The sequence below is a fragment of the Oncorhynchus mykiss genome, chromosome 23 (genome assembly GCF_013265735.2).
Source record: "Oncorhynchus mykiss isolate Arlee chromosome 23, USDA_OmykA_1.1, whole genome shotgun sequence".
In the NCBI taxonomy this organism is placed as follows: Eukaryota; Metazoa; Chordata; class Actinopteri; order Salmoniformes; family Salmonidae; genus Oncorhynchus; species Oncorhynchus mykiss.
In genome coordinates, this window is record NC_048587.1 from 62449085 (window position 1) to 62474653 (window position 25569).

A 25569-nucleotide genomic window follows, 5' to 3' on the forward strand; every position below is an offset into this window, starting at 1 on the left:
CGTGGGGGAGTTTGGTGACCGCGTGGGGGAGTTTGGTGACCGCGTGGGGGGGTTTGGTGACCGCGTGGGGGAGTTTGGTGACCGCGTGGGGGAGTTTGGTGACCGCGTGGGGGGAGTTTGGTGACCGCGTGGGGGGGTTTGGTGACCGCGTGGGGGGGTTTGGTGACCGCGTGGGGGAGTATAAACCTATCCTAAGGGGATACACAGACACACAGCAGCAACCGTTTCAACCTGAGACCACATAGCGAACACACCACACACACAATGCAGGTGGCACCAGCCAGAGACCGTTGTTTGGTTAACGGTGTTTCTGTAGCCCTCATGAGATTGCAGAGTTTTCTAAGCAAATGGCCACTGGGTTGATGCAAATAATCATGGTATCATTCTGCCAGGTAGGTAGCAGACAGGCTGCTTTGTAGTTAACATTAAATTGAGAAGGTTTTTGGGAAAGCCTTTCCATCTACCGGCAGATGGTTATCATTAGCATCATCGCTAACGGCTACACTAAGTGTAGACTAGACATAAGAGCACCACAACACAGACAGGCATTCCCGAGCCCTTTCAGAAAGATGCAAGAAATTACTAATCAATGATTTTATTTGACCTTTATTTAACTAGGCAAGTCAGTTAAAGAACAAATTCTTATTTTCAATGACGGCCTAGGAACAGTGGGTTAAGTGGCTGTTCAGGGGCAGAACGACAGATTTGTACCTTGTCAACTCGGGGGTTTGAACTTGCAACTAGTCCAACGCTCTAACCATTAGGCTACCCTGCCGCCCCGCTACCCTGATGCATTTTCTTCATGTCTTGTGAGTCACAGGGGCAATTTTTAAGGAATGTTCTAGTAAGTTCAATACATTTTTGGAGTATTGTTTAATTCGGGTTTAATGTCTGGATTCCACGCTTGGCGCAACACAGATGTTTTTTTTCTAGGGCCCTATTTGTGTGTGTGTCTTAAAGGGTGTGTGGTGGTGTAACTGTCAGTGACTTCCTGTTCTCAGTGTAAGGTGAGACCTGAGAGATCAGGTGACTTCCTGATGTTGTGAGCTGTGTTGTCCACGTGTGACTGACCTCACGCGCTCTCCCTCTTATCTCTATCTAGGGTTGCAGCGGCGACAGCCAACAGGCACATGCAGGATGAGGAGGCGGAGCTGAAGCTCAGCTGACCCCACCCATTTAGTGTGACATCCCTCCTACCCTCACCCATCCAGCCAGCCGGGCCCATGTTCTCTCCAGAGCAGGAAAATATCTCCCCCTCCTCCACCTCCTCCTCCAAAGTGCCGGTGAAATATGGAGAGCTCATGGTGCTGGGGTAAGGAGCCAACCACATAACACTTCACCACTTAGTAACTAACTCAGATGCTTATGGCTGTTCCCTCTATGTTGATGATACTCAGATACTTATGGTTGTTCCTCTATGTAGATCAAATCAAACTTTATTTGTTACATGCACGGAATACAAAAAGTGTAGACTTTACCATGAAATGCTTACTTCAAATTGAGTAGCTTGGATGAAAACGTGCCCAAATTAAGCTGCCTGTTACTCAGCCGTAAAAGCTAGAATATGCATATAATTAGTACATTTGGATATAAAACACTGAGGTTTCTAAAACTGTTTGAATGATGTCTGTGAGTATAACAGAACTCATATGGCAGGCAAAAAACTGAGAAAAAAATCCAACCAGGAAGTGGGAAATCTGAGGTTTGTAGTTTTTCAACTCAGCCCCCATTGAAGATACAGGGCGATTATTAGTTATGTTTCACTTCCCAAGGCTTCCACTAGATGTCAACAGTATTTAGAACCTGTTTTGAGGATTCTACTCTAAAGGAAGGGCTCATAAGGGCTCTTTGAGTGAGTGGTCTGGCAGAGTGCCACAGCCTCGGTCTGGCGCGCTCACATGAAAGGTAGCTACGTTCCACTTCATTTGTACAGACAAAGGAATTGTCCGATTGGAACATTAGTGAAGTTTTATGTTAAAAACATCCTAAAGATTGATTCCATACTTAGGTTGGCATGTTTCTACGGGCTGTAACGGAACTTTTTGAACTTTTCGTCCGACTTTCGGCGCGACCTGAACACGCTTTTGGATTTGTTTTCCAAACGCCCTAACAAAAGAAGATATTTGGACATAACGGATGGACATTATCGAACAAATCAAACATTTATGGTGGAACTGGGATTCCTGGGAGTGCATTCTGATGAAGATCGTCAAAGGAAAGTGAATATTTAAACTGCTATTTCTGAGTAATGTTGACTACCCCAATATGGCGGGTATCTTTTTGGCTGCTTTGTTGTCTAAAGGCTGTACTCAGATTATTGCATGGTTTGCTTTCTCCGTAAAGTTTTTTTAAAATCTGACACGGCGGTTGCATTAAGGAGAAGTTTTCAAGCCCTGCCAAATCTGACGAGCGTCAGAGCCGGTGTAGTAGGATTCAATCTTAACCGGTCTAGGACACAGCTCCGCTAACGGAATCCCCCCCCAACATTCCGCTGAAAAAGGCAGCGCGGGAAATTCAAAAATATTTTTTTTAAATATTTAACTTTCACACATTAACAAGTTCAATACAGCAAATGAAAGATAAACATCTTGTTAATCTACCCATCGTGTCCAATTTTTTAAAATGTTTTACAGCGAAAACACAACATATATTTATGTTAGATCACCACCAAATCCAAAAAAACACACAGCCATTTTTCCCAGCCAAAGATAGTCACAAAAGCAGAATTAGAGAGAAAATTAATCACTAACCTTTGATAATCTTCATCAGATAACACTCATATGACATCATGTTACACAATACATTTATGTTTTGTTCGATAATATGCATATTTATATCCACAAATCTTGGTTTACATTGGCGCCATGTTCAGAAATGCCTCCAAAATATCCAGAGTAATTAGAGAGTTACGTCATATAACAGAAATACTCATCATAAACTTTGACGAAAGATACATGTTTTACATATAATTAAAGATACACTGGTTCTTAATGCAACCGCTGTGTCAGATCTTTAAAAAAACGTTACGAAAAAAGCATACCGTGCAATAATCTGAGACGGCACTCAGACGTAAATATATTTCTCCGCCATGTTGGAGTCAACAGAAATACGAAATTACATCATAAATAGCCCCTTACCTTTGATCTTTCATCAGAATGCAGTGCAAGGAATCCTAGTTCTGCAATAAATCGTTGTTTTGTTCCATAATGTCCATTACTAGTGTCCAATTAGCTACTTTTGCTAGCACGTTTAGTTCACATGTCCAAAAGCTGGCGCTGGTCCAGGCAAACGCGGACGAAAACTTCAAAAAGTTATATTCCAGGTTGAATAAACTGGTCAAACTAAGTAGAGAATCAATCTTCAGGATGTTATTATCATATATATCCAATAACATTCCAACCGGAGCATTTGTTTTTGTCTACAGAGTAATGGAGCGCAAGGCGATATAATGACTACTGCACGTAACCACGAACTGGCATTGTGCCAGGCCAGTGACTCAAATAGCTGCTATCCGGTCCCACATCACACTATAGGCTTCATTCCACGTTCTACTGACTGTTGACATCTAGTGGAAGGCGTAGGAAGTGCGAACAGATCCATATCTTATTTGGATGTGAATAGGCGATGAGTTGAAAATCAACCAGCCCCAGAATTTCCACTTCCTGTTTGGAAGTTTGCTTGCCCTATGAGTTCTGTTATACTCAGACATAATTCAAACAGTTTTAGAAACGTCAGTGTTTTCTATCCAATAGTAATAATAATATGCATATATTAGCATCTGGGACTGAGTAGGAGGCAGTTCACTATGGGCACGCAATTCATCCAAAGTGAAAATGCTGCCCCCTAACCCTAAAAGGTTAATCCTATATTGACGCTTTGCTTGTGTGATGGTTCATCTGAGGGCATAGCAGGATTTCTTAGAAGCGTCCAGATTACTGTCCTGCTCCTTGAAATCAGCAGGTCTAGCCTTTAGCTTCGATGCAGATATTGGCTGTAATCCATGGCTTCTGGTTGGGATATGTACGTACGGTCACTGGAAACGATGTCGTCGATGCACTTATTGATGAAGCCGATGACTGAGGTGGTATATATTCCAGTCTGTGCAAGCAACTGGATGATACGAACTCAGATACTTATGGCTGTTCCTCTACGTTGATGATGACGTTGCTTCCTATTCTCTTCGAGGTGGTTATTGTGGGGGGGTTGTGTGTAAAAGCACATGCAGGCACGCAGGCATACACACACGTGTGTGTTTGTGTCCCTGCGTATGTTTGTGTGTGCTGACTCACTGTTTGTTGTGTAGTGTTGGTCCTGGTCTCCAGGCTGTCAGGGAGATGATTAACAGTAGTGTTGGTCTCCAGGGAGATGATTATAACAGTAGTGTTGGTCTCCAGGGAGATGATTATAACAGTAGTGTTGGTCTCCAGGGAGATGATTATAACAAAGGAAAACAGTGATGAGATATCAGCAGAGCTGGATCACACACACTCATATATTAAACCTATCTTTAAATCTAGCCTTTGTACTCATTGGGACCTGAGAAATACTTTTGGGGATTTCCAGTACCCACAAAGATAGTAACACACACACACACACACACACACACACACACACACACACACACACACACACACACACACACACACACAATACAGGCATGTCTGTGAACTCACAGCAACTCCCCCTGCCTGCTCTAGGAACACTTCTTGCTTCCAAAATGGCATCCTATCCCCTTGTTTATCTCTCTCTCTCTGTCTGTCTCGGTCTGTCTCTCTCTTTAGGTACAATGGCTCTCTACCCAACGGTGATCGAGGCAGGAGGAAAAGCCGTTTCAGTCTGTCTAAGAGACCCAAGGCTAATGGGGTCAAACCCAGCACAGTGCACGCTGCCTGCACCGCACAGGCAGCTAAGGTAAGACACACACACACACACACCTACACACACACACACACACCCACCCACACACACACACCTACACACACACCTACACACACACCTACACACACACCTACACACACCTACCAGTATCTCTTGTTGTGATTTGTGTTTTGTCTTATATTTGTATTTTTAATTCCAGCACCCTGTCCCTGCAGGAGGCCTTTCTCCCCTGTCCCTGCAGGAGGCCTTTCTACCCTGTCCCTGCAGGAGGCCTTTTACCCTGTCCCTGCAGGAGGCCTTTTACCCTGTCCCTGCAGGAGGCCTTTTACCCTGTCCCTGCAGGAGGCCTTTCTACCCTGTCCCTGCAGGAGGCCTTTTACCCTGTCCCTGCAGGAGGCCTTTTACCCTGTCCCTGCAGGAGGCCTTTTACCCTGTCCCTGCAGGAGGCCTTTTACCCTGTCCCTGCAGGAGGCCTTTCTCCCCTGTCCTTGCAGGAGGCCTTTCTCCCCTGTCCCTGCAGGAGGCCTTTCTACCCTGTCCCTGCAGGAGGCCTTTTACCCTGTCCCTGCAGGAGGCCTTTTACCCTGTCCCTGCAGGAGGCCTTTTACCCTGTCCCTGCAGGAGGCCTTTTACCCTGTCCCTGCAGGAGGCCTTTTACCCTGTCCCTGCAGGAGGCCTTTACCCTGTCCCTGCAGGAGGCCTTTTACCCTGTCCCTGCAGGAGGCCTTTACCCTGTCCCTGCAGGAGGCCTTTTACCCTGTCCCTGCAGGAGGCCTTTTACCCTGTCCCTGCAGGAGGCCTTTCATCCTGTCCCTGCAGAAGGCCTTTTACCCTGTCCCTGCAGGAGGCCTTTTACCCTGTCCCTGCAGGAGGCCTTTACCCTGTCCCTGCAGGAGGGCTTTACCCTGTCCCTGCAGGAGGCCTTTTACCCTGTCCTTGCAGGAGGCCTTTTACCCTGTCCCTGCAGGAGGCCTTTTACCCTGTCCCTGCAGGAGGCCTTTTACCCTGTCCCTGCAGGAGGCCTTTTACCCTGTCCCTGCAGGAGGCCTTTTACCCTGTCCCTGCAGGAGGCCTTTTACCCTGTCCCTGCAGGAGGCCTTTTACCCTGTCCTTGCAGGAGGCCTTTTACCCTGTCCTTGCAGGAGGCCTTTTACCCTGTCCTTGCAGGAGGCCTTTTACCCTGTCCTTGCAGGAGGCCTTTTACCCTGTCCTTGCAGGAGGCCTTTTACCCTGTCCTTGCAGGAGGCCTTTTACCCTGTCCTTGCAGGAGGCCTTTACCCTGTCCCTGCAGGAGGCCTTTTACCCTGTCCCTGCAGGAGGCATTTTACCCTGTCCCTGCAGGAGGCCTTTTACCCTGTCCCTGCAGGAGGCCTTTTACCCTGTCCTTGCAGGAGGCATTTTACCCTGTCCTTGCAAGAGGCCTTTTACCCTGTCCTTGCAGGAGGCCTTTTACCCTGTCCTTGCAGGAGGCCTTTTACCCTGTCCTTGCAGGAGGCCTTTTACCCTGTCCTTGCAGGAGGCCTTTTACCCTGTCCTTGCAGGAGGCCTTTTACCCTGTCCTTGCAGGAGGCCTTTTACCCTGTCCTTGCAGGAGGCCTTTTACCCTGTCCTTGCAGGAGGCCTTTTACCCTGTCCCTGCAGGAGGCCTTTTACCCTGTCCCTGCAGGAGGCCTTTTACCCTGTCCCTGCAGGAGGCCTTTTACCCTGTCCCTGCAGGAGGCCTTTTACCCTGTCCCTGCAGGAGGCCTTTTACCCTGTCCCTGCAGGAGGCCTTTTAGAACGGGGGACGTTTAGAACGCTACTTAGCAGATAGAAATATAACAAGAAGAGCTGAGGACAGAACCTTCTCTGTTCAACATTTCTATACTGAACGTTCCTCATTTCTCCATTCCTCCCCCATCTTTCCCTGTCTCCGTCCCCCCCTATCCCGTCCTCCCTCCCCCTCCCTCCCGTCCTCCCTCCCTCCCCTCTCCAGGCTATCAGCAACAAGGACCAACACAGCATCTCCTACACGTTATCCAGAGGTCAGACGGTGGTGGTGGAATATACTCATGATAACAACACAGACATGTTCCAGGTAACTACAAACTCATCCTTCTGTGGGCCCAGTTGCAGAAAACATCCTTAAGGACATTTTCTCTTAAACTTTCCTTCACTTTTAAGTCAGTTAAACAAAATTTTTTTTAAGGCACTTCTTAAATGAAGTGAAAAAGTTTCGGGTGTCCGTGAGGTCTCTTTTTAAGTGCTTCATTCAGTATGGATATCAATGTAAACAGCGTTTTGTGGAGGTGACTGTTGCTTTCATTTGCCCACCAGCAGATTTGCAACTTAGTAGTGTTTCTGTTGTCTATACAAAATACTCAGATATCAGTTAAGTTAGCCTACCTTTAAAAGTATAGATATATATATTATCAGTATCAAGTGTAGGGTGTTATTCAGTCTGGATCATCAGGGTAAAGCGCATCTAGAACGTTCTGTCTTCTGGGCTCCTTTCTGTTTTAAACAATAAGCCTGACCCCAGATCATCCCATGTTGGAGAGGGGATGGGGGAGGAACCTGTTAGGGCCGATCTGACATTTTTACACTGCTTTGGTACTCTTCACTCTTTCTACATTGTTCTGTTGCTTTATGTTAATAACTACCATGTATTTTGAACATTTAGGCAGTTAGGTAAAAGGGGCTTTTGGCATGTGGCCGTGATGTCAGACTCTGGTGCTGCAGTCCAGTTTTAAATATGCTAAACCATCAACGATAGCTGTCACACATCAATAGACGATAAAATCTTAGTCACCCAACCCTAATGTAGTGCACATCTTTTAACCAGGGCCCATAGGGCTCTGTAGTGCACCCTATTCCCTAAGTAGTGCACTTCTTTCAACCAGGGGCCATAGGACTATTAGGGAATAGGGCGCCATTTGGGACCTATCCATATTCTTATATATTTATGTGAATGTATTGGCTTGTGTTTGTACTTTCAAATGTGTTGTGTGTTAACTAGTTACAGTATGAAGTTAGTAAGTACAGTGCCTTGCGAAAGTATTCGGCCCCCTTGAACTTTGCGACCTTTTGCCACATTTCAGGCTTCAAACATAAAGATATAAAACTGTATTTTTTTGTGAAGAATCAACAACAAGTGGGACACAATCATGAAGTGGAACGACATTTATTGGATATTTCAAACTTTTTTAACAAATCAAAAACTGAAAAAATGGGCGTGCAAAATTATTCAGCCCCTTTACTTTCAGTGCAGCAAACTCTCTCCAGAAGTTCAGTGAGGATCTCTGAATGATCCACTGTTGACCTAAATGACTAATGATGATAAATACAATCCACCTGTGTGTAATCAAGTCTCCGTATAAATGCATCTGCACTGTGATAGTCTCAGAGGTCTGTTAAAAGCGCAGAGAGCATCATGAAGAACAAGGAACACACCAGGCAGGTCCGAGATACTGTTGTGAAGAAGTTTAAAGCCGGATTTGGATACAAAAAGATTTCCCAAGCTTTAAACATCCCAAGGAGCACTGTGCAAGCGATAATATTGAAATGGAAGGAGTATCAGACCACTGCAAATCTACCAAGACCTGGCCGTCCCTCTAAACTTTCAGCTCATACAAGGAGAAGACTGATCAGAGATGCAGCCAAGAGGCCCATGATCACTCTGGATGAACTGCAGAGATCTACAGCTGAGGTGGGAGACTCTGTCCATAGGACAACAATCAGTCGTATATTGCACAAATCTGGCCTTTATGGAAGAGTGGCAAGAAGAAAGCCATTTCTTAAAGATATCCATAAAAAGTGTAGTTTAAAGTTTGCCACAAGCCACCTGGGAGACACACCAAACATGTGGAAGAAGGTGCATTAGTTATGAGCATAAATAACATATTACCTGTTTTGAATGGAATTAGTTTTAAATCTACCTGTGCAGTCAATGTCTCTAAACACATTTACGTCTTTCTCTCTCTCTCTCTGTCTGTCTCCCACATAAAGTCAACCTACTTGTAACATACTGTCTTTTCTCTCCCTCTCTCTGTCTGTCTCCCACATAAAGTCAACCTACTTGTAACATACTGTCTTTTCTCTCCCTCTCTCTGTCTGTCTCCCACATAAAGTCAACCTACTTGTAACATACTGTCTTTTCTCTCCCACCGTTCTCCTCCCTCCCTCCTCCTGTCAGATTGGTCGTTCCACAGAGAGCCCTATAGACTTTGTGGTAACCGACACGGTGGCAGGGAGCCAGAGTAACTCAGACACCCAGTCAGTCCAGAGCACCATCTCTCGCTTCGCCTGCCGTGTCATGTGTCAGAGGACGCCCCCCTACACCGCACGCATCTACGCTGCCGGCTTCGACAGCTCCAAGAACATCTTCCTAGGGGTGAGTGGGTCGGGGGGTGTGGGATGGGGAGGGGAGGTGTGTGTGGGATGGGGGAGGAGAGGTAGGTGTGTGTGGGATGGTGGGAGGGGAGGTGTGTGTGGGATGGTGGGAGGGGAGTGTGTGTGGAATGGGGGGAGGAGAGGTGTGTGTGGGAGGGGAGGTGTGTGTGGGATGGGGGGAGGAGAGGTGTGTGTGTGTGGGATGGTGGGAGGGGAGGTGTGTGTGGGATGGTGGGAGGGGAGGTGTGTGTGGGATGGTGGGAGGGGAGGTGTGTGTGGGATGGTGGGAGGGGAGGTGTGTGTGGGGTGGGGGGAGGGGAGGTGTGTGTGGGGTGGGGGGAGGGGAGGTGTGTGGGATGGTGGGAGGGGAGGTGTGTGTGGGATGGGGGGAGGGCAGGTGTGTGTGGGACGGAGGGAGGGCAGGTGTGTGTGGGATGGTGGGAGGGGAGGTGTGTGTGGGATGGGGGGAGGGGAGGTGTGTGTGGGATGGGGGGAGGGGAGGTGTGTGTGGGACGGAGGGAGGGCAGGTGTGTGTCACTAAAATGAAAATGGGGGGGATTTTCCCCTCCCTCTTTGATTTGTTAGAATGTTCAGAAAGGTACATGCAACCACACAGTACAGTACAATTTACTTTCTATTTCCCCCTCTAAACCCCCCCCCCCTGTCCCCTGCCCCCGTCAGGAGAAGGCGGCTAAATGGAAGACGTGTGACGGTCAGATGGACGGGCTGACCACCAACGGCGTGCTGGTGATGCACCCTCGCCACGGCTTCACGGAGGACTCCAAACCGGGCGTCTGGAGAGAGATCTCTGTCTGCGGTAACGTCTTCACCCTCCGAGAGACCCGCTCCGCTCAGCAGCGGGGCAAGATGGTGAGAGACACACACACACACAGGGCAAGATGGGGAGAGACACACACACACACACAGGGCAAGATGGTGAGAGACACACACACACAGGGCAAGATGGTGAGAGACACACACACACACAGGGCAAGATGGTGAGAGACACACACACACAGGGCAAGATGGTGAGAGACACACACACACACACACACAGGGCAAGATGGTGAGAGACACACAGGGCAAGATGGTGAGACACACACAGGGCAAGATGGTGAGACACACACACACACACACACACAGGGCAAGATGGTGAGACACACACACACACACACACACAGGGCAAGATGGAGAGAGACACACACACAGGGCAAGATGGAGAGAGACACACACACAGGGCAAGATGGAGAGAGACACACACACAGGGCAAGATGGAGAGAGACACACACACAGGGCAAGATGGAGAGAGACACACACACAGGGCAAGATGGAGAGAGACACACACACAGGGCAAGATGGAGAGGGGTAACGTGAAAACACATTCTACTCTAAAGAGAGAGGGATAGAGAGAGAATGAGAGAGAGAGAGATATGATTCCACAAGCGTTTCTTTTCACTACTTGTTAGCAATTCCAAATGGCAGCACAGGTCTTTATCAAGCATCATCCCACCTCTCCTCTTTCACCTCTCTTCCTCTCATCCCTCTCCCTCTCTCATCCCTCTCTTCATGTCTCCCGATGCAGCAACAAATGAACGACTACATTATGTGGAGCTTTTAAACGTGAAGAGTTAACCATGTCTGCTCCAGCATTAAAGAACCCACTTCCTATTTCACAGCTGATTGGCTGTTTTAGATACTGGGCGGGCACCAATAGAAACATCTTCATATTTATCTGTCTCAAAAGGAAATCTAAAAAGGCATTAAATTAGATTTGTGTCCTTTTCCGATCTACACAACATATTTTTCCAAATGAATACAAATTAAGATGTATTGATTGTGTGTCTTCACAGCCCAGACTTCTTACTCGGTGGAAGCACCCTTTGACAGTCGCTACAGCTGTGAATCCTTCTGAATAAGATTCTACCGAGCTTGCACAACTCTTAGCCCACATGAAAGTAAGGCCTGAGGGAGTGTGGTATATGACCAATATACCACGACTAAGGGCTGTTCTTAGACACAAAGCAACGCGGCAGAAAGAGAGAAATGTAGCTCCGGTCTTGTAGTTTTGAACGGGTTTGGGCTAGAGACGAGCGGTTTCCTGCACTGTAAAGGTGCAACCACGGAGACACAACCATGCTCTGTGTGTTTCTATGGCAGTGGCTCTGGTATAGCTAAGCCCAAAGCCATACAGTACCAGGGGCTCTGGTATAGCTAAGCCCAGAGCCATACAGTACCAGAGGTTCTGGTATAGCTAAGCCCAGAGCCATACAGTACCAGGGGCTCTGGTATAGCTAAGCCCAGAGCCATACAGTACCAGGGGCTCTGGTATAGCTAAGCCCAGAGCCATACAGTACCAGGGGCTCTGGTATAGCTAAGCCCAGAGCCATACAGTACCAGGGGCTCTGGTATAGCTAAGCCCAGAGCCATACAGTACCAGGGGCTCTGGTATAGCTAAGCCCAGAGCCATACAGTACCAGGGGCTCTGGTATAGCTAAGCCCAGAGCCATACAGTACCAGGGGCTCTGGTATAGCTAAGCCCAGAGCCATACAGTACCAGGGGTTCTGGTATAGCTAAGAAATAAATGACTCTGGCTAAGTCTCATCAGACAAAGTCAAATTATACAAATGACTTTTGCTCCTGATGCTCACCTCTCAAATGTAACATCGCCAAAACCATATATTAAGAAATAAATTACTCTGGCTAAGTCTCATCAGACAAAGTCAAATTATACAAATTACTTTTGCTCCTGATGCTCACCTCTCAAATGTAACATCAGCCTGAGAACACTGGACCTAAAACAGCCACACAGAAATTTTTTACACCTTTATTTAAATAGGCAAGTCAGTTAAGAACAAATTCTTATTTTCAATGACGGCCTAGGAACAGTGGGTTAACTGCCTGTTCAGGGGCAGAACGACAGATTTGTACCTTGTCAGCTCGGGGGTTTGAACTTGCAACCTTCCGGTTACTAGTCCAACGCTCTAACCACTAGGCTACCCTGCCGTCCCTACACTCTAACCACTAGGCTACCCTGCCGTCCCTACACTCTAACCACTAGGCTACCCTGCCGTCCCTACACTCTAACCACTAGGCTACCCTGCCGTCCCTACACTCTAACCACTAGGCTACCCTGCCGTCCCTACACTCTAACCACTAGGCCACCCTGCCGTCCCTACACTCTAACCACTAGGCTACTCTGCCGTCCCCTAACTAAGTGACGTTTAATGTTTTACCTGACCTCCACTAGTGCTCCCAAGTCAAAAGTCCACTGGTCACGTTAATAAGTGAGTGTTTAAAAAATTAAGTTTCCCAGTGCACCTGAGACTTCCTCAAGGCCTCGGCACACCGGTTGGGAACCACGGATCTACAGAATGCCACAGGAAAATGACCTCTTGTATAAAGTAGTGTACTCCCTCACCTTCCCTGTACCCTCCTGTATAATGTAATGCAGTCACCTACCTTCCCTGTACCCTCCTGTATAATGTAATGCAGTCACCTACCTTCCCTGTATCCTCCTGTATAAAGTAGTGCAGTCACCCACGTTCTCTGTACCCTCCTGTATAAAGTAATGCAGTCACCTACCTTCCCTGTTTCCTCCTGTATAATGTAATGTAGTCACCTACCTTCCCTGTACCCTCCTGTATAAAGTAGTGCAGTCACCTACCTTCCCTGTTCCCTCCTGTATAAAGTAATGCAGTCACCTACCTTCCCTGTACCCTCCTGTATAAAGTAGTGCAGTCACCCACGTTCTCTGTACCCTCCTGTATAAAGTAGTGCAGTCACCCACGTTCTCTGTACCCTCCTGTATAATGTAGTGCAGTCACCTACCTTCCCTGTTCCCTCCTGTATAAAGTAGTGCAGTCACCTACCTTCCCTGTACCCTCCTGTATAAAGTAATGCAGTCACCTACCTTCCCTGTACCCTCCTGTATAAAGTAGTGCAGTCACCCACGTTCTATGTACCCTCCTGTATAAAGTAGTGCAGTCACCTACCTTCCCTGTTCCCTCCTGTATAAAGTAGTGCAGTCACCTACCTTCCCTGTATCCTCCTGTATAAAGTAGTGCAGTCACCTACCTTCCCTGTACCCTCCTGTATAAAGTAATGCAGTCACCTACCTTCCCTGTACCCTCATGTATAAAGTAGTGCAGTCACCCACGTTCTCTGTACCCTCCTGTATAAAGTAGTGCAGTCACCTACCTTCCCTGTTCCCTCCTGTATAATGTAGTGCAGTCACCTACCTTCCCTGTACCCTCCTGTATAATGTAGTGCAGTCACCTACCTTCCCTGTACCCTCCTGTATAAAGTAGTGCAGTCACCTACCTTCCCTGTACCCTCCTGTATAAAGTAATGCAGTCACCTACCTTCTCTGTACCCTCCTGTATAAAGTAGTGCAGTCACCTACCTTCCCTGTTCCCTCCTGTATAAAGTAGTGCAGTCACCTACCTTCCCTGTACCCTCCTGTATAAAGTAATGCAGTCACCTACCTTCTCTGTACCCTCCTGTATAAAGTAGTGCAGTCACCTACCTTCCCTGTTCCCTCCTGTATAAAGTAGTGCAGTCACCTACCTTCCCTGTTCCCTCCTGTATAAAGTAGTGCAGTCACCTACCTTCCCTGTTCCCTCCTGTATAAAGTAGTGCAGTCACCTACCTTCCCTGTACCCTCCTGTATAAAGTAGTGCAGTCACCTACCTTCCCTGTACCCTCCTGTATAAAGTAATGCAGTCACCTACCTTCCCTGTTCCCTCCTGTATAAAGTAATGCAGTCACCTACCTTCCCTGTTCCCTCCTGTATAAAGTAGTGCAGTCACATGAATAAATAAACCAGTAATGTCATGGGGAGGAAGAACAATACCACACTTCATCATTTATCCTGAATTTAAAGGGGCAATCTGCAGTTTAAACAAAACCCAAGTGTCACCCGTTACTGATGTGGTAAACAGCCGAGGGAGGGGCTGGAGAAATGGAACCACTCATGTTCACAGACAGAGTTATGGATACGAGGACTGACCATCCATGATGTCCAACGTATAGTTTTAACCATGTTTTGAGGCTATACAGTGTTTGTTTACATGTACGTTGTTTACAAACAGCGAAGGATAACAAGCTTATATTTGGAATTCTGATGAGGTACGACAGTTGAACTAAGCTAATTAGGCACTTTATAGGTTATATTATTCAAGACTCAATGGTTATTATATAAAACAAAAATATGATACTGTACGTACAGTATCAATCACAGATTGCCCTATTTTTAATCTGCTACTTTCAGCTCCAAATGAAGAAGCCTGGTAAGCCTTAGCAAGACCCCTTTACTGGTCAAAACATTTATTTAAGGAAAAAGGCAAACTTGGGACAATAACATGTTTAGGCCTTTGTCTTCTCCTTGACATGTCTTAGGTTTAGTGTGAATGTCAGTGATTTGAGGCTGTAGCCTATGGCAGTATACCCAGCCTGTAGTTGATTTGGGGCTGTAGCCTATGGCAGTATACCCAGCCTGTAGTTGATTTGGGGCTGTAGCCTATGGCAGTATACCCAGCCTGTAGTTGATTTGAGCCTGTAGCCTATGGCAGTATACCCAGCCTGTAGTTGATTTGAGGCTGTAACCTATGGCCCAGCCTGTAGTTAGTAGTATTTACAGGATATATGACAGCATGTGTCTATGTTAAATGGGATGTGACTGGTTCTGTGTGTGTGTCCGTCGGTCGGTCAGTAGAGGACTCTGTCCACCAGGCAGGTGACTGGGGAAAACAGAAGAGGTCAACACTGCAGCATAGTGTCCTACAGTATGCCCTTCACACACATGCACAGACCATCCACACAGATATGCACATGCAGACATGTTCACACACACACACACACACACACCACCAGAACCCAGTGCCAGTGGGCCTGTTTGTCCTTCCCCAGTCTGAGTGTTCAGGGTTGAAGTGATTGTAATTAAGGATAGACCCATAGGAGAACACACTCACACCCTCACACCCTCCCCAGGGCCTGGAGTCCTTACAGTATGTGTTGATAAAAGTCTGCCTTGATTTATAATGAGAGTGTGACATGATTAATGTGTGTGTGTGCAGGAGATGCCAGTACTAGTGTGCGTTTGAGACAGGATGTGAGTTTGGTGTCGTGTAAGGGACAGGATGTGAGTTGGGTGTAGTGTCGTGTAAGAGACAGGATGTGAGTTTGGTGTCGTGTTTGAGACAGGATGTGAGTTGGGTGTCGTGTAAGAGACGGGATGTGAGTTAGGTGTAGTGTCGTGTAAGAGACGGGATGTGAGTTGGGTGTAGTGTCGTGTAAGAGACAGGATGTGAGTTGGGTGTCGTGTAAGAGACAGGATGTGAGTTGGGTGTCGTGTAAGAGACAGGATGTGAGTTGGGTGTCGTGTTTGAGACAGGATGTGAGTTGGCTGTGTTTGAGACAGGATCTGAGTTGTGTGTGTGTGTGTGTGTGTGTCAGTAATGTGTACCAGCTCTCCAACCTCCATACAGAGATGTGGAGAACAGATGGGCTAGCCTGCCATCTACAGGGCTATACGAGACACTACACCCCTTCAACACTGTGCTCCTTAAAAGTACTCAGAGATGCACAAAGTAAACAGCAATATTGTCCGGTCCATTTCCTCAACAACTAAGAGCGTTGAAGCGCGCGGCTAAACTTCTCCGCTGTTTTGGTCCCGTAGCTCACACCTTGTAGCAGCGTGAAGAGCACCTGTGTACATGCACAGATACTCAGTGTGACTGAGAGAGTGAAGTCATGCACAAGATACTCAGTGTGACTGAGAGAGTGGAGTCATGCACAGATACTCAGTGTGACTGAGAGAGTGAAGTCATGCACAGATACTCAGTGTGACAGAGAGTGAAGTCATGCACAGATAGTGTTTGTGACTGAGAGAGTGAAGTCATGCACAAGATACTCAGTGTGACTGAGAGAGTGGAGTCATGCACAGATACTCAGTGTGACTGAGAGAGTGAAGTCATGCACAGATACTCAGTGTGACTGAGAGAGTGAAGTCATGCACAAGATACTCAGTGTGACTGAGAGAGTGGAGTCATGCACAGATACTCAGTGTGACTGAGAGAGTGAAGTCATGCACAGATACTCAGTGTGACAGAGAGTGAAGTCATGCACAGATACTCAGTGTGACTGAGAGAGTGAAGTCATGCACAAGATACTCAGTGTGACTGAGAGAGTGGAGTCATGCACAGATACTCAGTGTGACTGAGATAGTGAAGTCATGCACAGATACTCAGTGTGACTGAGAGAGTGAAGTCATGCACAAGATACTCAGTGTGACAGAGAGTGAAGTCATGCACAGATACTCAGTGTGACTGAGAGAGTGAAGTCATGCACAGATACTCAGTGTGACAGAGAGTGAAGTCATGCACAGATAGTGTTTGTGACTGAGAGAGTGAAGTCATGCACAGATACTCAGTGTGACAGAGAGTGAAGTCATGCACAGATACTCAGTGTGACAGAGAGTGAAGTCATGCACAGATACTCAGTGTGACAGAGAGTGAAGTCATGCACAGATACTCAGTGTGACAGAGAGTGAAGTCATGCACAGATACTCAGTGTGACAGAGAGTGAAGTCATGCACAGATACTCAGTGTGACAGAGAGTGAAGTCATGCACAGATACTCAGTGTGACAGAGAGTGAAGTCATGCACAGATACTCAGTGTGACAGAGAGTGAAGTCATGCACAGATACTCAGTGTGACAGAGAGTGAAGTCATGCACAGATACTCAGTGTGACAGAGAGTGAAGTCATGCACAGATACTCAGTGTGACAGAGAGTGAAGTCATGCACAGATACTCAGTGTGACAGAGAGTGAAGTCATGCACAGATACTCAGTGTGACAGAGAGTGAAGTCATGCACAGATACTCAGTGTGACAGAGAGTGAAGTCATGCACAGATACTCAGTGTGACAGAGAGTGAAGTCATGCACAGATACTCAGTGTGACAGAGAGTGGAGTCATGCACATATACTCAGTGTGACAGAGAGTGAAGTCATGCACAGATACTCAGTGTGACAGAGTGAAGTCATGCACAGATACTCAGTGTGACAGAGAGTGGAGTCATGCACAGATACTCAGTGTGACAGAGAGTGAAGTCATGCACAGATACTCAGTGTGACAGAGAGTGAAGTCATGCACAGATACTCAGTGTGACAGAGAGAGTGAAGTCATGCACAGATACTCAGTGTGACAGAGAGTGGAGTCATGCACAGATACTCAGTGTGACAGAGAGTGGAGTCATGCACAGATACTCAGTGTGACAGAGAGTGAAGTCATGCACAGATACTCAGTGTGACAGAGAGTGAAGTCATGCACAGATACTCAGTGTGACAGAGAGTGAAGTCATGCACAGATACTCAGTGTGACAGAGAGTGAAGTCATGCACAGATACTCAGTGTGACAGAGAGTGGAGTCATGCACATATACTCAGTGTGACAGAGAGTGAAGTCATGCACAGATACTCAGTGTGACAGAGTGAAGTCATGCACAGATACTCAGTGTGACAGAGAGTGGAGTCATGCACAGATACTCAGTGTGACAGAGAGTGAAGTCATGCACAGATACTCAGTGTGACAGAGAGTGAAGTCATGCACAGATACTCAGTGTGACAGAGAGAGTGAAGTCATGCACAGATACTCAGTGTGACAGAGAGTGGAGTCATGCACAGATACTCAGTGTGACAGAGAGTGGAGTCATGCACAGATACTCAGTGTGACAGAGAGTGAAGTCATGCACAGATACTCAGTGTGACTGAGAGTGAAGTCATGCACAGATACTCAGTGTGACAGAGAGTGGAGTCATGCACAGATACTCAGTGAGTCTCAGTACTTTTTGTTACAGTGTAATCATCTGAACATTTTGAAAGTAGCTTTAATGTGTGATGTTACTTTAACGCCAGTTCTGATGAAATGACACGTATTGTTGTGTATATTGTTGCGTGTTTTGAAGATTGTCCCCTCTCCCCTCAGGTAGAGGCAGAGAGCCAGGAGCTGGTGGATGGCTCTCTGATAGACCTGTGTGGAGCCACGCTCCTGTGGCGCACGGCCGAGGGCCTGAGCCGCACCCCCACCATCAAACACCTGGAGGCGCTACGTCAGGAAATCAACGCAGCCCGGCCCCAGTGTCCCGTCGGCTTCAACACCCTGGCCTTCCCCTCCATGAGACGCAAGGCAAGTTCCCTCCCTAATACAATGACAATACAATAGAAAATATGCCCCCCCCCCCCTGCACCTGCTCTTATCCAAAGCAACTTACAACAGTTATTACATACATTTTCCTATTGGTTGCCCCAGCGGGAATCAAACTCACGACCCTGGTGCTGATGGCACCATGCTCTATCAACTGAGCCAGACATTTAGTCATTTAGCAGACTCTCTTATCCAGAGTCACTACAGTAGTGAGTCATTTAGCAGACTCTGTTATCCAGAGTCACAACAGTAGTGAGTCATTTAGCAGACTCTTATCCAGAGTCACTACAGTAGTGAGTCATTTAGCAGACTCTCTTATCCAGAGATACTACAGTAGTGAGTCATTTAGCAGACTCTCTTATCCAGAGATACTACAGTAGGGAGTCATTTAGCAGACTCTCTTATCCAGAGTCACTACAGTAGTGAGTCATTTAGCAGACTCTCTTATCCAGAGTCACTACAGTAGTGAGTCATTTAGCAGACTCTTATCCAGAGTCACTACAGTAGTGAGTCATTTAGCACTCTCTTATCCAGAGTCACTACAGTAGTGAGTCATTTAGCAGACTCTTATCCAGAGACACTAAGGTAGTGAGTGATTTAGCAGACTCTCTTATCCAGAGTCACTACAGTAGTGAGTGATTTAGCAGACTCTCTTATCCAGAGTCACTACGGTAGTGAGTCATTTAGCAGACTCTCTTATCCAGAGTCACTACAGTAGTGAGTGATTTAGCAGACTCTCTTATCCAGAGTCACTACAGTAGTGAGTCATTTAGCAGACTCTCTTATCCAGAGTCATTACAGTTAGTGGCTAGGTGGGACAACCACATCTCAGTCATAGTCATTTCTCCTTAATAAAGTAGCAATCAGTAAAGTCCGAGCTAGTAGGGAAAGACCAGTTGTAGAGAAGAGAAGGCAGCAGGGGGTTTCAGTAGAGGAAGACCCGTTGTAGAGAAGGCAGCAGGGGGTTTCAGTAGAGAAAGACCAGTTGTAGAGAAGGCAGCAGGGGGTTTCTGTAGGGAAAGACCAGTTGTAGAGAAGGCAGCAGGGGGTTTCAGTAGAGAAAGACCAGTTGTAGAGAAGGCAGCAGGGGGTTTCTGTAGAGAAAGACCAGTTGTAGAGCAGAGAAGGCAGCAGGGGGTTTCAGTAGAGAAAGACCAGTTGTAGAGAAGGCAGCAGGGGGTTTCTGTAGGGAAAGACCAGTTGTAGAGAAGGCAGCAGGGGGTTTCAGTAGAGAAAGACCAGTTGTAGAGAAGGCAGCAGGGGGTTTCAGTAGAGAAAGACCAGTTGTAGAGAAGGCAGCAGGGGGTTTCAGTAGAGAAAGACCAGTTGTAGAGAAGGCAGCAGGGGGTTTCTGTAGGGAAAGACCAGTTGTAGAGAAGCCAGCAGGGGGTTTCAGTAGAGAAAGACCAGTTGTAGAGAAGGCAGCAGGGGGTTTCTGTAGGGAAAGACCAGTTGTAGAGAAGGCAGCAGGGGGTTTCTGTAGAGAAAGACCAGTTGTAGAGAAGGCAGCAGGGGGTTTCTGTAGAGAAAGACCAGTTGTAGAGAAGGCAGCAGGGGGTTTCTGTAGGAAAAGACCAGTTGTAGAGAAGGCAGCAGGGGGTTTCTGTAGAGAAAGACCAGTTGTAGAGAAGGCAGCAGGGGGTTTCTGTAGAGAAAGACCAGTTGTAGAGAAGGCAGCAGGGGGTTTCAGTAGAGAAAGACCAGTTGTAGAGAAGGCAGCAGGGGGTTTCTGTAGAGAAAGACCAGTTGTAGAGAAGGCAGCAGGGGGTTTCTGTAGGAAAAGACCAGTTGTAGAGAAGGCAGCAGGGGGTTTCTGTAGAGAAAGACCAGTTGTAGAGAAGGCAGCAGGGGGTTTCAGTAGAGAAAGACCAGTTGTAGAGCAGAGAAGGCAGCAGGGGGTTTCTGTAGGGAAAGACCAGTTGTAGAGAAGGCAGCAGGGGGTTTCTGTAGGGAAAGACCAGTTGTAGAGAAGGCAGCAGGGGGTTTCAGTAGAGAAAGACCAGTTGTAGAGCAGAGAAGGCAGCAGGGGGTTTCAGTAGAGAAAGACCAGTTGTAGAGTAGGCAGCGGGGGGTTTCAGTAGAGAAAGACCAGTTGTAGAGAAGGCAGCAGGGGGTTTCTGTAGGGAAAGACCAGTTGTAGAGCAGAGAAGGCAGCAGGGGGTTTCTGTAGGGAAAGACCAGTTGTAGAGCAGAGAAGGCAGCAGGGGGTTTCTGTAGGGAAAGACCAGTTGTAGAGAAGGCAGCAGGGGGTTTCAGTAGAGAAAGACCAGTTGTAGAGAAGGCAGCAGGGGGTTTCTGTAGGGAAAGACCAGTTGTAGAGAAGGCAGCAGGGGGTTTCTGTAGAGAAAGACCAGTTGTAGAGAAGGCAGCAGGGGGTTTCTGTAGGGAAAGACCAGTTGTAGAGCAGAGAAGGCAGCAGGGGGTTTCTGTAGAGAAAGACCAGTTGTAGAGAAGGCAGCAGGGGGTTTCAGTAGAGAAAGACCCGTTGTAGAGAAGGCAGCAGGGGGTTTCAGTAGAGAAAGACCAGTTGTAGAGCAGAGAAGGCAGCAGGGGGTTTCAGTAGAGAAATACCAGTTGTAGAGAAGGCAGCAGGGGGTTTCTGTAGAGAAAGACCAGTTGTAGAGCAGAGAAGGCAGCAGGGGGTTTCTGTAGAGAAAGACCAGTTGTAGAGAAGGCAGCAGGGGGTTTCTGTAGAGAAAGACCAGTTGTAGAGAAGGCAGCAGGGAGTTTCAGTAGAGAAAGACCAGTTGTAGAGAAGGCAGCAGGGGGTTTCAGTAGAGAAAGACCAGTTGTAGAGCAGAGAAGGCAGCAGGGGGTTTCAGTAGAGAAAGACCAGTTGTAGAGCAGAGAAGGCAGCAGGGGGTTTTAGTAGAGAAAGACCCGTTGTAGAGAAGGCAGCAGGGGGTTTCAGTAGAGAAAGACCAGTTGTAGAGAAGGCAGCAGGGGGTTTCAGTAGAGAAAGACCAGTTGTAGAGAAGGCAGCAGGGGGTTTCTGTAGAGAAAGACCAGTTGTAGAGCAGAGAAGGCAGCAGGGGGTTTCAGTAGAGAAAGACCAGTTGTAGAGAAGGCAGCAGGGGGTTTCAGTAGAGAAAGACCCGTTGTAGAGAAGGCAGCAGGGGGTTTCAGTAGAGAAAGACCAGTTGTAGAGAAGGCAGCAGGGGGTTTCAGTAGAGAAATACCAGTTGTAGAGAAGGCAGCAGGGGGTTTCTGTAGAGAAAGACCAGTTGTAGAGCAGAGAAGGCAGCAGGGGGTTTCAGTAGAGAAAGACCAGTTGTAGAGAAGGCAGCAGGGGGTTTCTGTAGGGAAATACCAGTTGTAGAGAAGGCAGCAGGGGGTTTCTGTAGGGAAAGACCAGTTGTAGAGAAGGCAGCAGGGGGTTTCTGTAGGGAAAGACCAGTTGTAGAGAAGGCAGCAGGGGGTTTCTGTAGGGAAATACCAGTTGTAGAGAAGGCAGCAGGGGGTTTCTGTTCTATATATTTTCTGATGTATCCAGGTGTTCTTGTTGTTGCTGTATGTGTTGCTGGTGACTACTCCATTCTCCCCTTATGGGATTACTTACGATGCATCTCACCTACTGTAGGACACCCCAGATGAGAAGCAGCCATGGGTCTATCTCCAGTGTGGCCACGTCCATGGTTACCACAACTGGGGAAGCCACCGGGACAGAGACAGGCTGGACCGGGACAGAGACAGGCTGGACCGGGACAGAGACAGGCTGGACCGGGACAGAGACAGGCTGGACCGGGACCAGGAGGAGAGGGAGCAGGGCTGGAGCAGGGAGTGTCCTATGTGTCGAGCCACTGGGCCGTACGTTCCCCTCTGGTTGGGCTGCGAGGCAAGCTTCTATCTGGACACGGCTCCGCCCACCCACGCCTTCTCACCGTGTGGTCACGTGTGTTCCGAGAAGACGGCTGTGTTCTGGAGTCAGATCCCGCTGCCGCACGGAACACACACCTTCCACGCCTCCTGTCCCTTCTGCGCCCAGCAACTGAGTGGCGAGCAGGGATACGTTAGACTCATCTTCCAGGGCCCCCTCGACTAGGGGGACTATTTGTCCTTGGTCGGAACTACTTTCCTTTTTGGTCGCAAAGGAACGACGCTTAGAACCTCCAACTGCCTGGGATTTTGGGGCGGGGGGGGGGGGATTTTCTGGAATGTTCTCTCCGTTTCTGTTTGTCTCTCTGTGTTTTTAAGTGACCTTTTCTATTTTTGATTTTTATTGGGAATGAAAACAAAGATTTCTATATTTTCATGTGAAACAAGAAGAGAAAGAAACCAACACTACTGGGTGATATCATTTAGTTTTCTGAAAGAACTGTAAACTGTATTTATCTATTATACTAACATATGACCACACATGGGTTTATTCTCCTTTAGTGTTGCGATATTCATCCGCGTACATCTTTAAGACTTCAAGTCCTTTATTTCTGCCCAGACTTCATAGTAACTCAACCAGAAAATGAAGATAAAGCTACATTAGTTATCCTCCTTTACTCTTCTTGGTCAATGTGCTTCACTTCAATACTTTTTAACATTTGTATTGTGCTATTAGACTATAATAATCGCAGATCTCAAGTTCAAGGGTCGTATTCACTCGAAGCTGAACGGAGCAAACAGGAAGGGACCTACCTCCATTGGTCCAATGAGAACCGTTTGTTTTCCGTTGCAAAACGTTTTGCTACGGTATGCAGTAATGAGTACGACCCAAGGTGTGTTTTGGGGGTTCAGTTCTGTGTATAGTGGTATGCGTCGTGCCCCCCCCCCCCCCCATATCATGGATCTATTGAGTATTCATGACAACGTTCTGTCATATTGAAACCTCTGTGTTGTCTGTCTGATGGGGAGTTCTGGCTGTGTGTAAGGGGGTGAAGTTTCCCCTAAGTACAGAACTAGGAGCTGCTTCTCCTCCCCCAATCCTAACCTTAACCATTAGTGGGGAAAATGTGAAGCTGACTTAAGATCAGCATCTAGGGGCAACTCCACCCAACACTGTGTTATAACTGTTCATTTTTTCCCACAAGGCATTGCCATGACCTTTCACATTTGAAGCAATAGATTTGGATACAGACTTCCTACTTTTCGAGCAACCTGGGGTTTGTAGTCCCGTGAGTGAGTTTGTCAGACAGCCTTTTCTGACGGTCTTCTCCCTTCAAAGCACAGGAGTAGAAACCAACAAGCCCAAACTGATGTGATGTAGTCATTGGAGAGGTGTGTGTGTGAGCAAATTGTTGTGCTTCCGCATTCATGAGTTAGAGCCTCTGTGTATGTTCTGATACTCTGCTCTGATTGGTTAGATAGATTGACAGCTATGTGATTGCTGTCTGTAGTTTTGATTGAGTGTTGAACACACACTGTTGCCTGTGTAAAGTAAAGACAGGTCATGTTGAATGTCATTCTCTTCTTAAGCATCTAGACGTCACGATAATTCTGAATGAAACAGTATTTATAGGGACAAAATACCTCAGTGTAAAAAGTAGTCCTGAACTTTAACCTTCAGAAGTCAGTGGTGGAGGGGGGGCATTACATAGTATAACTTGTCTATGGATGGTATTTGATCATGTTATCACTGTATGAGTGTGTATTTATTGTACTGTCTGTACAGTATTTTGTGTGTGTGTTGTGTTGTATACAGAGGTCTCTCCACTGCTCTCTGAATCTGACTGATACTCAGGGAGAACACACATACCTCTGTCTGCCGTATAGACACACCACACACACACACACACACCTCTGTCTGCTGTATAGACACACCACACACACACACCTCTGTCTGCCGTATAGACACACCACACACACACACCTCTGTCTGCCGTATAGACACACCACACACACACACACACACCTCTGTCTGATCTATAGACACACACACACACCTGTCTGTCCCACAGATATACACACACACACCTCTGTCTGCTGTATAGACACACCACACACACACACCTCTGTCTGCCGTATAGACATTCAAACAGACACTCCTCTGTCTGGCCCATAGACGTCCTAACAGACACTCCTCTGTCTGGCCCATAGATGTCCTAACAGACACTCTCTCCTTGCAACAGACTTCAGAGGATACCTCATCGGTAGTTAAAGGTCTTGTCTTCTACAGCCCACTGTCCACAGCCTCATGTTTATACTCTACGTAAGTACGCAACACGAGCCGAGCCAAATGGCTGTTAGGGTTTATTGTGTAGCAAAAATATGCAAACGTGTTCAGCTCTGCAATTTGTAAATACGCAGGATCACCATGTTGTGTTGTTGCGTTGGGTGTATAATACTCTTGTCTGTCAGCTGTTCTATGGACTTGTCAAAGGCACTGTGTTCCTCTTATTGGGGAACATGAGGCACTGTGTTCCTCTTATTGGGGAACATGAGGCACTGTGTTCCTCTTATTGGGGAACATGTGTAAGGGCTTTACTCTCTGGTCGTCCCTAATGGCACCTTGTTCCCTTCATAGGCCTCTGGTCGTCCCTCATGGCACCTTGTTCCCTTCATAGGCCTCTGGTCGTCCCTAAAGGCACTCTGTTCCCTTCATAGGCCTCTGGTCAATAGTAGTGCACTGTATAGTACAGCCGGGACGTTAAACCGATCATTATCGACACCGGAAATACCGATCACTTATCGTATTAAACCAATCATTATCGACACCGGCATTACCGATCACTTATCGTATTAAACCAATCATTATCGACACCGGCAATACCGATCACTTATCGTATTAAACCGATCATTATCGACTCCGGCAATACCGATCACTTATCGTATTAAACCGATCATTATCGACACCGGCATTACCGATCACTTATCGTATTAAACCGATCATTATCGACACCGGCAATACCGATCACTTATCGTATTAAACCGATCATTATCGACACCGGCAATACCGATCACTTATCGTATTAAACCGATCATTATCGACACCGGCAATACCGATCACTTATCGTATTAAACCGATCATTATCGACACCGGCAATGCCGATCACTTATCGTATTAAACCGATCATTATCGACACCGGCATTACCGATCACTTATCGTAGGCAGTAACCTATACTAGAGAAATGTGAAGTTTGAAATGAAGTAAGTTTGCCAATATGGGTGATTTGTTAATGGGACAATT

General features: G+C 47.2%; 1 protein-coding gene across 2 annotated transcripts in view; it reads left to right on the plus strand.

Annotated features, from left to right (window-relative positions):
• The window catches only part of LOC118943940 (E3 ubiquitin-protein ligase pellino homolog 1-like), a 45968-nt gene extending 23241 nt beyond the window's left edge, over nucleotides 1-22727 (plus strand). For both annotated transcript variants that reach the window (XM_036961012.1, XM_036961011.1), the window contains exons 2-8: nucleotides 1103-1312; nucleotides 4782-4911; nucleotides 6854-6955; nucleotides 9053-9250; nucleotides 9931-10119; nucleotides 18233-18433; nucleotides 22032-22727. In XM_036961012.1, the coding sequence (XP_036816907.1) occupies nucleotides 1224-1312; nucleotides 4782-4911; nucleotides 6854-6955; nucleotides 9053-9250; nucleotides 9931-10119; nucleotides 18233-18433; nucleotides 22032-22493 (1371 nt within the window). In that variant the 5' untranslated portion in view covers nucleotides 1103-1223 and the 3' untranslated portion in view covers nucleotides 22494-22727. The remainder of the gene's footprint in view (nucleotides 1-1102; nucleotides 1313-4781; nucleotides 4912-6853; nucleotides 6956-9052; nucleotides 9251-9930; nucleotides 10120-18232; nucleotides 18434-22031) is intronic.
• The last annotated feature ends 2842 nt before the right edge of the window (nucleotides 22728-25569 follow it).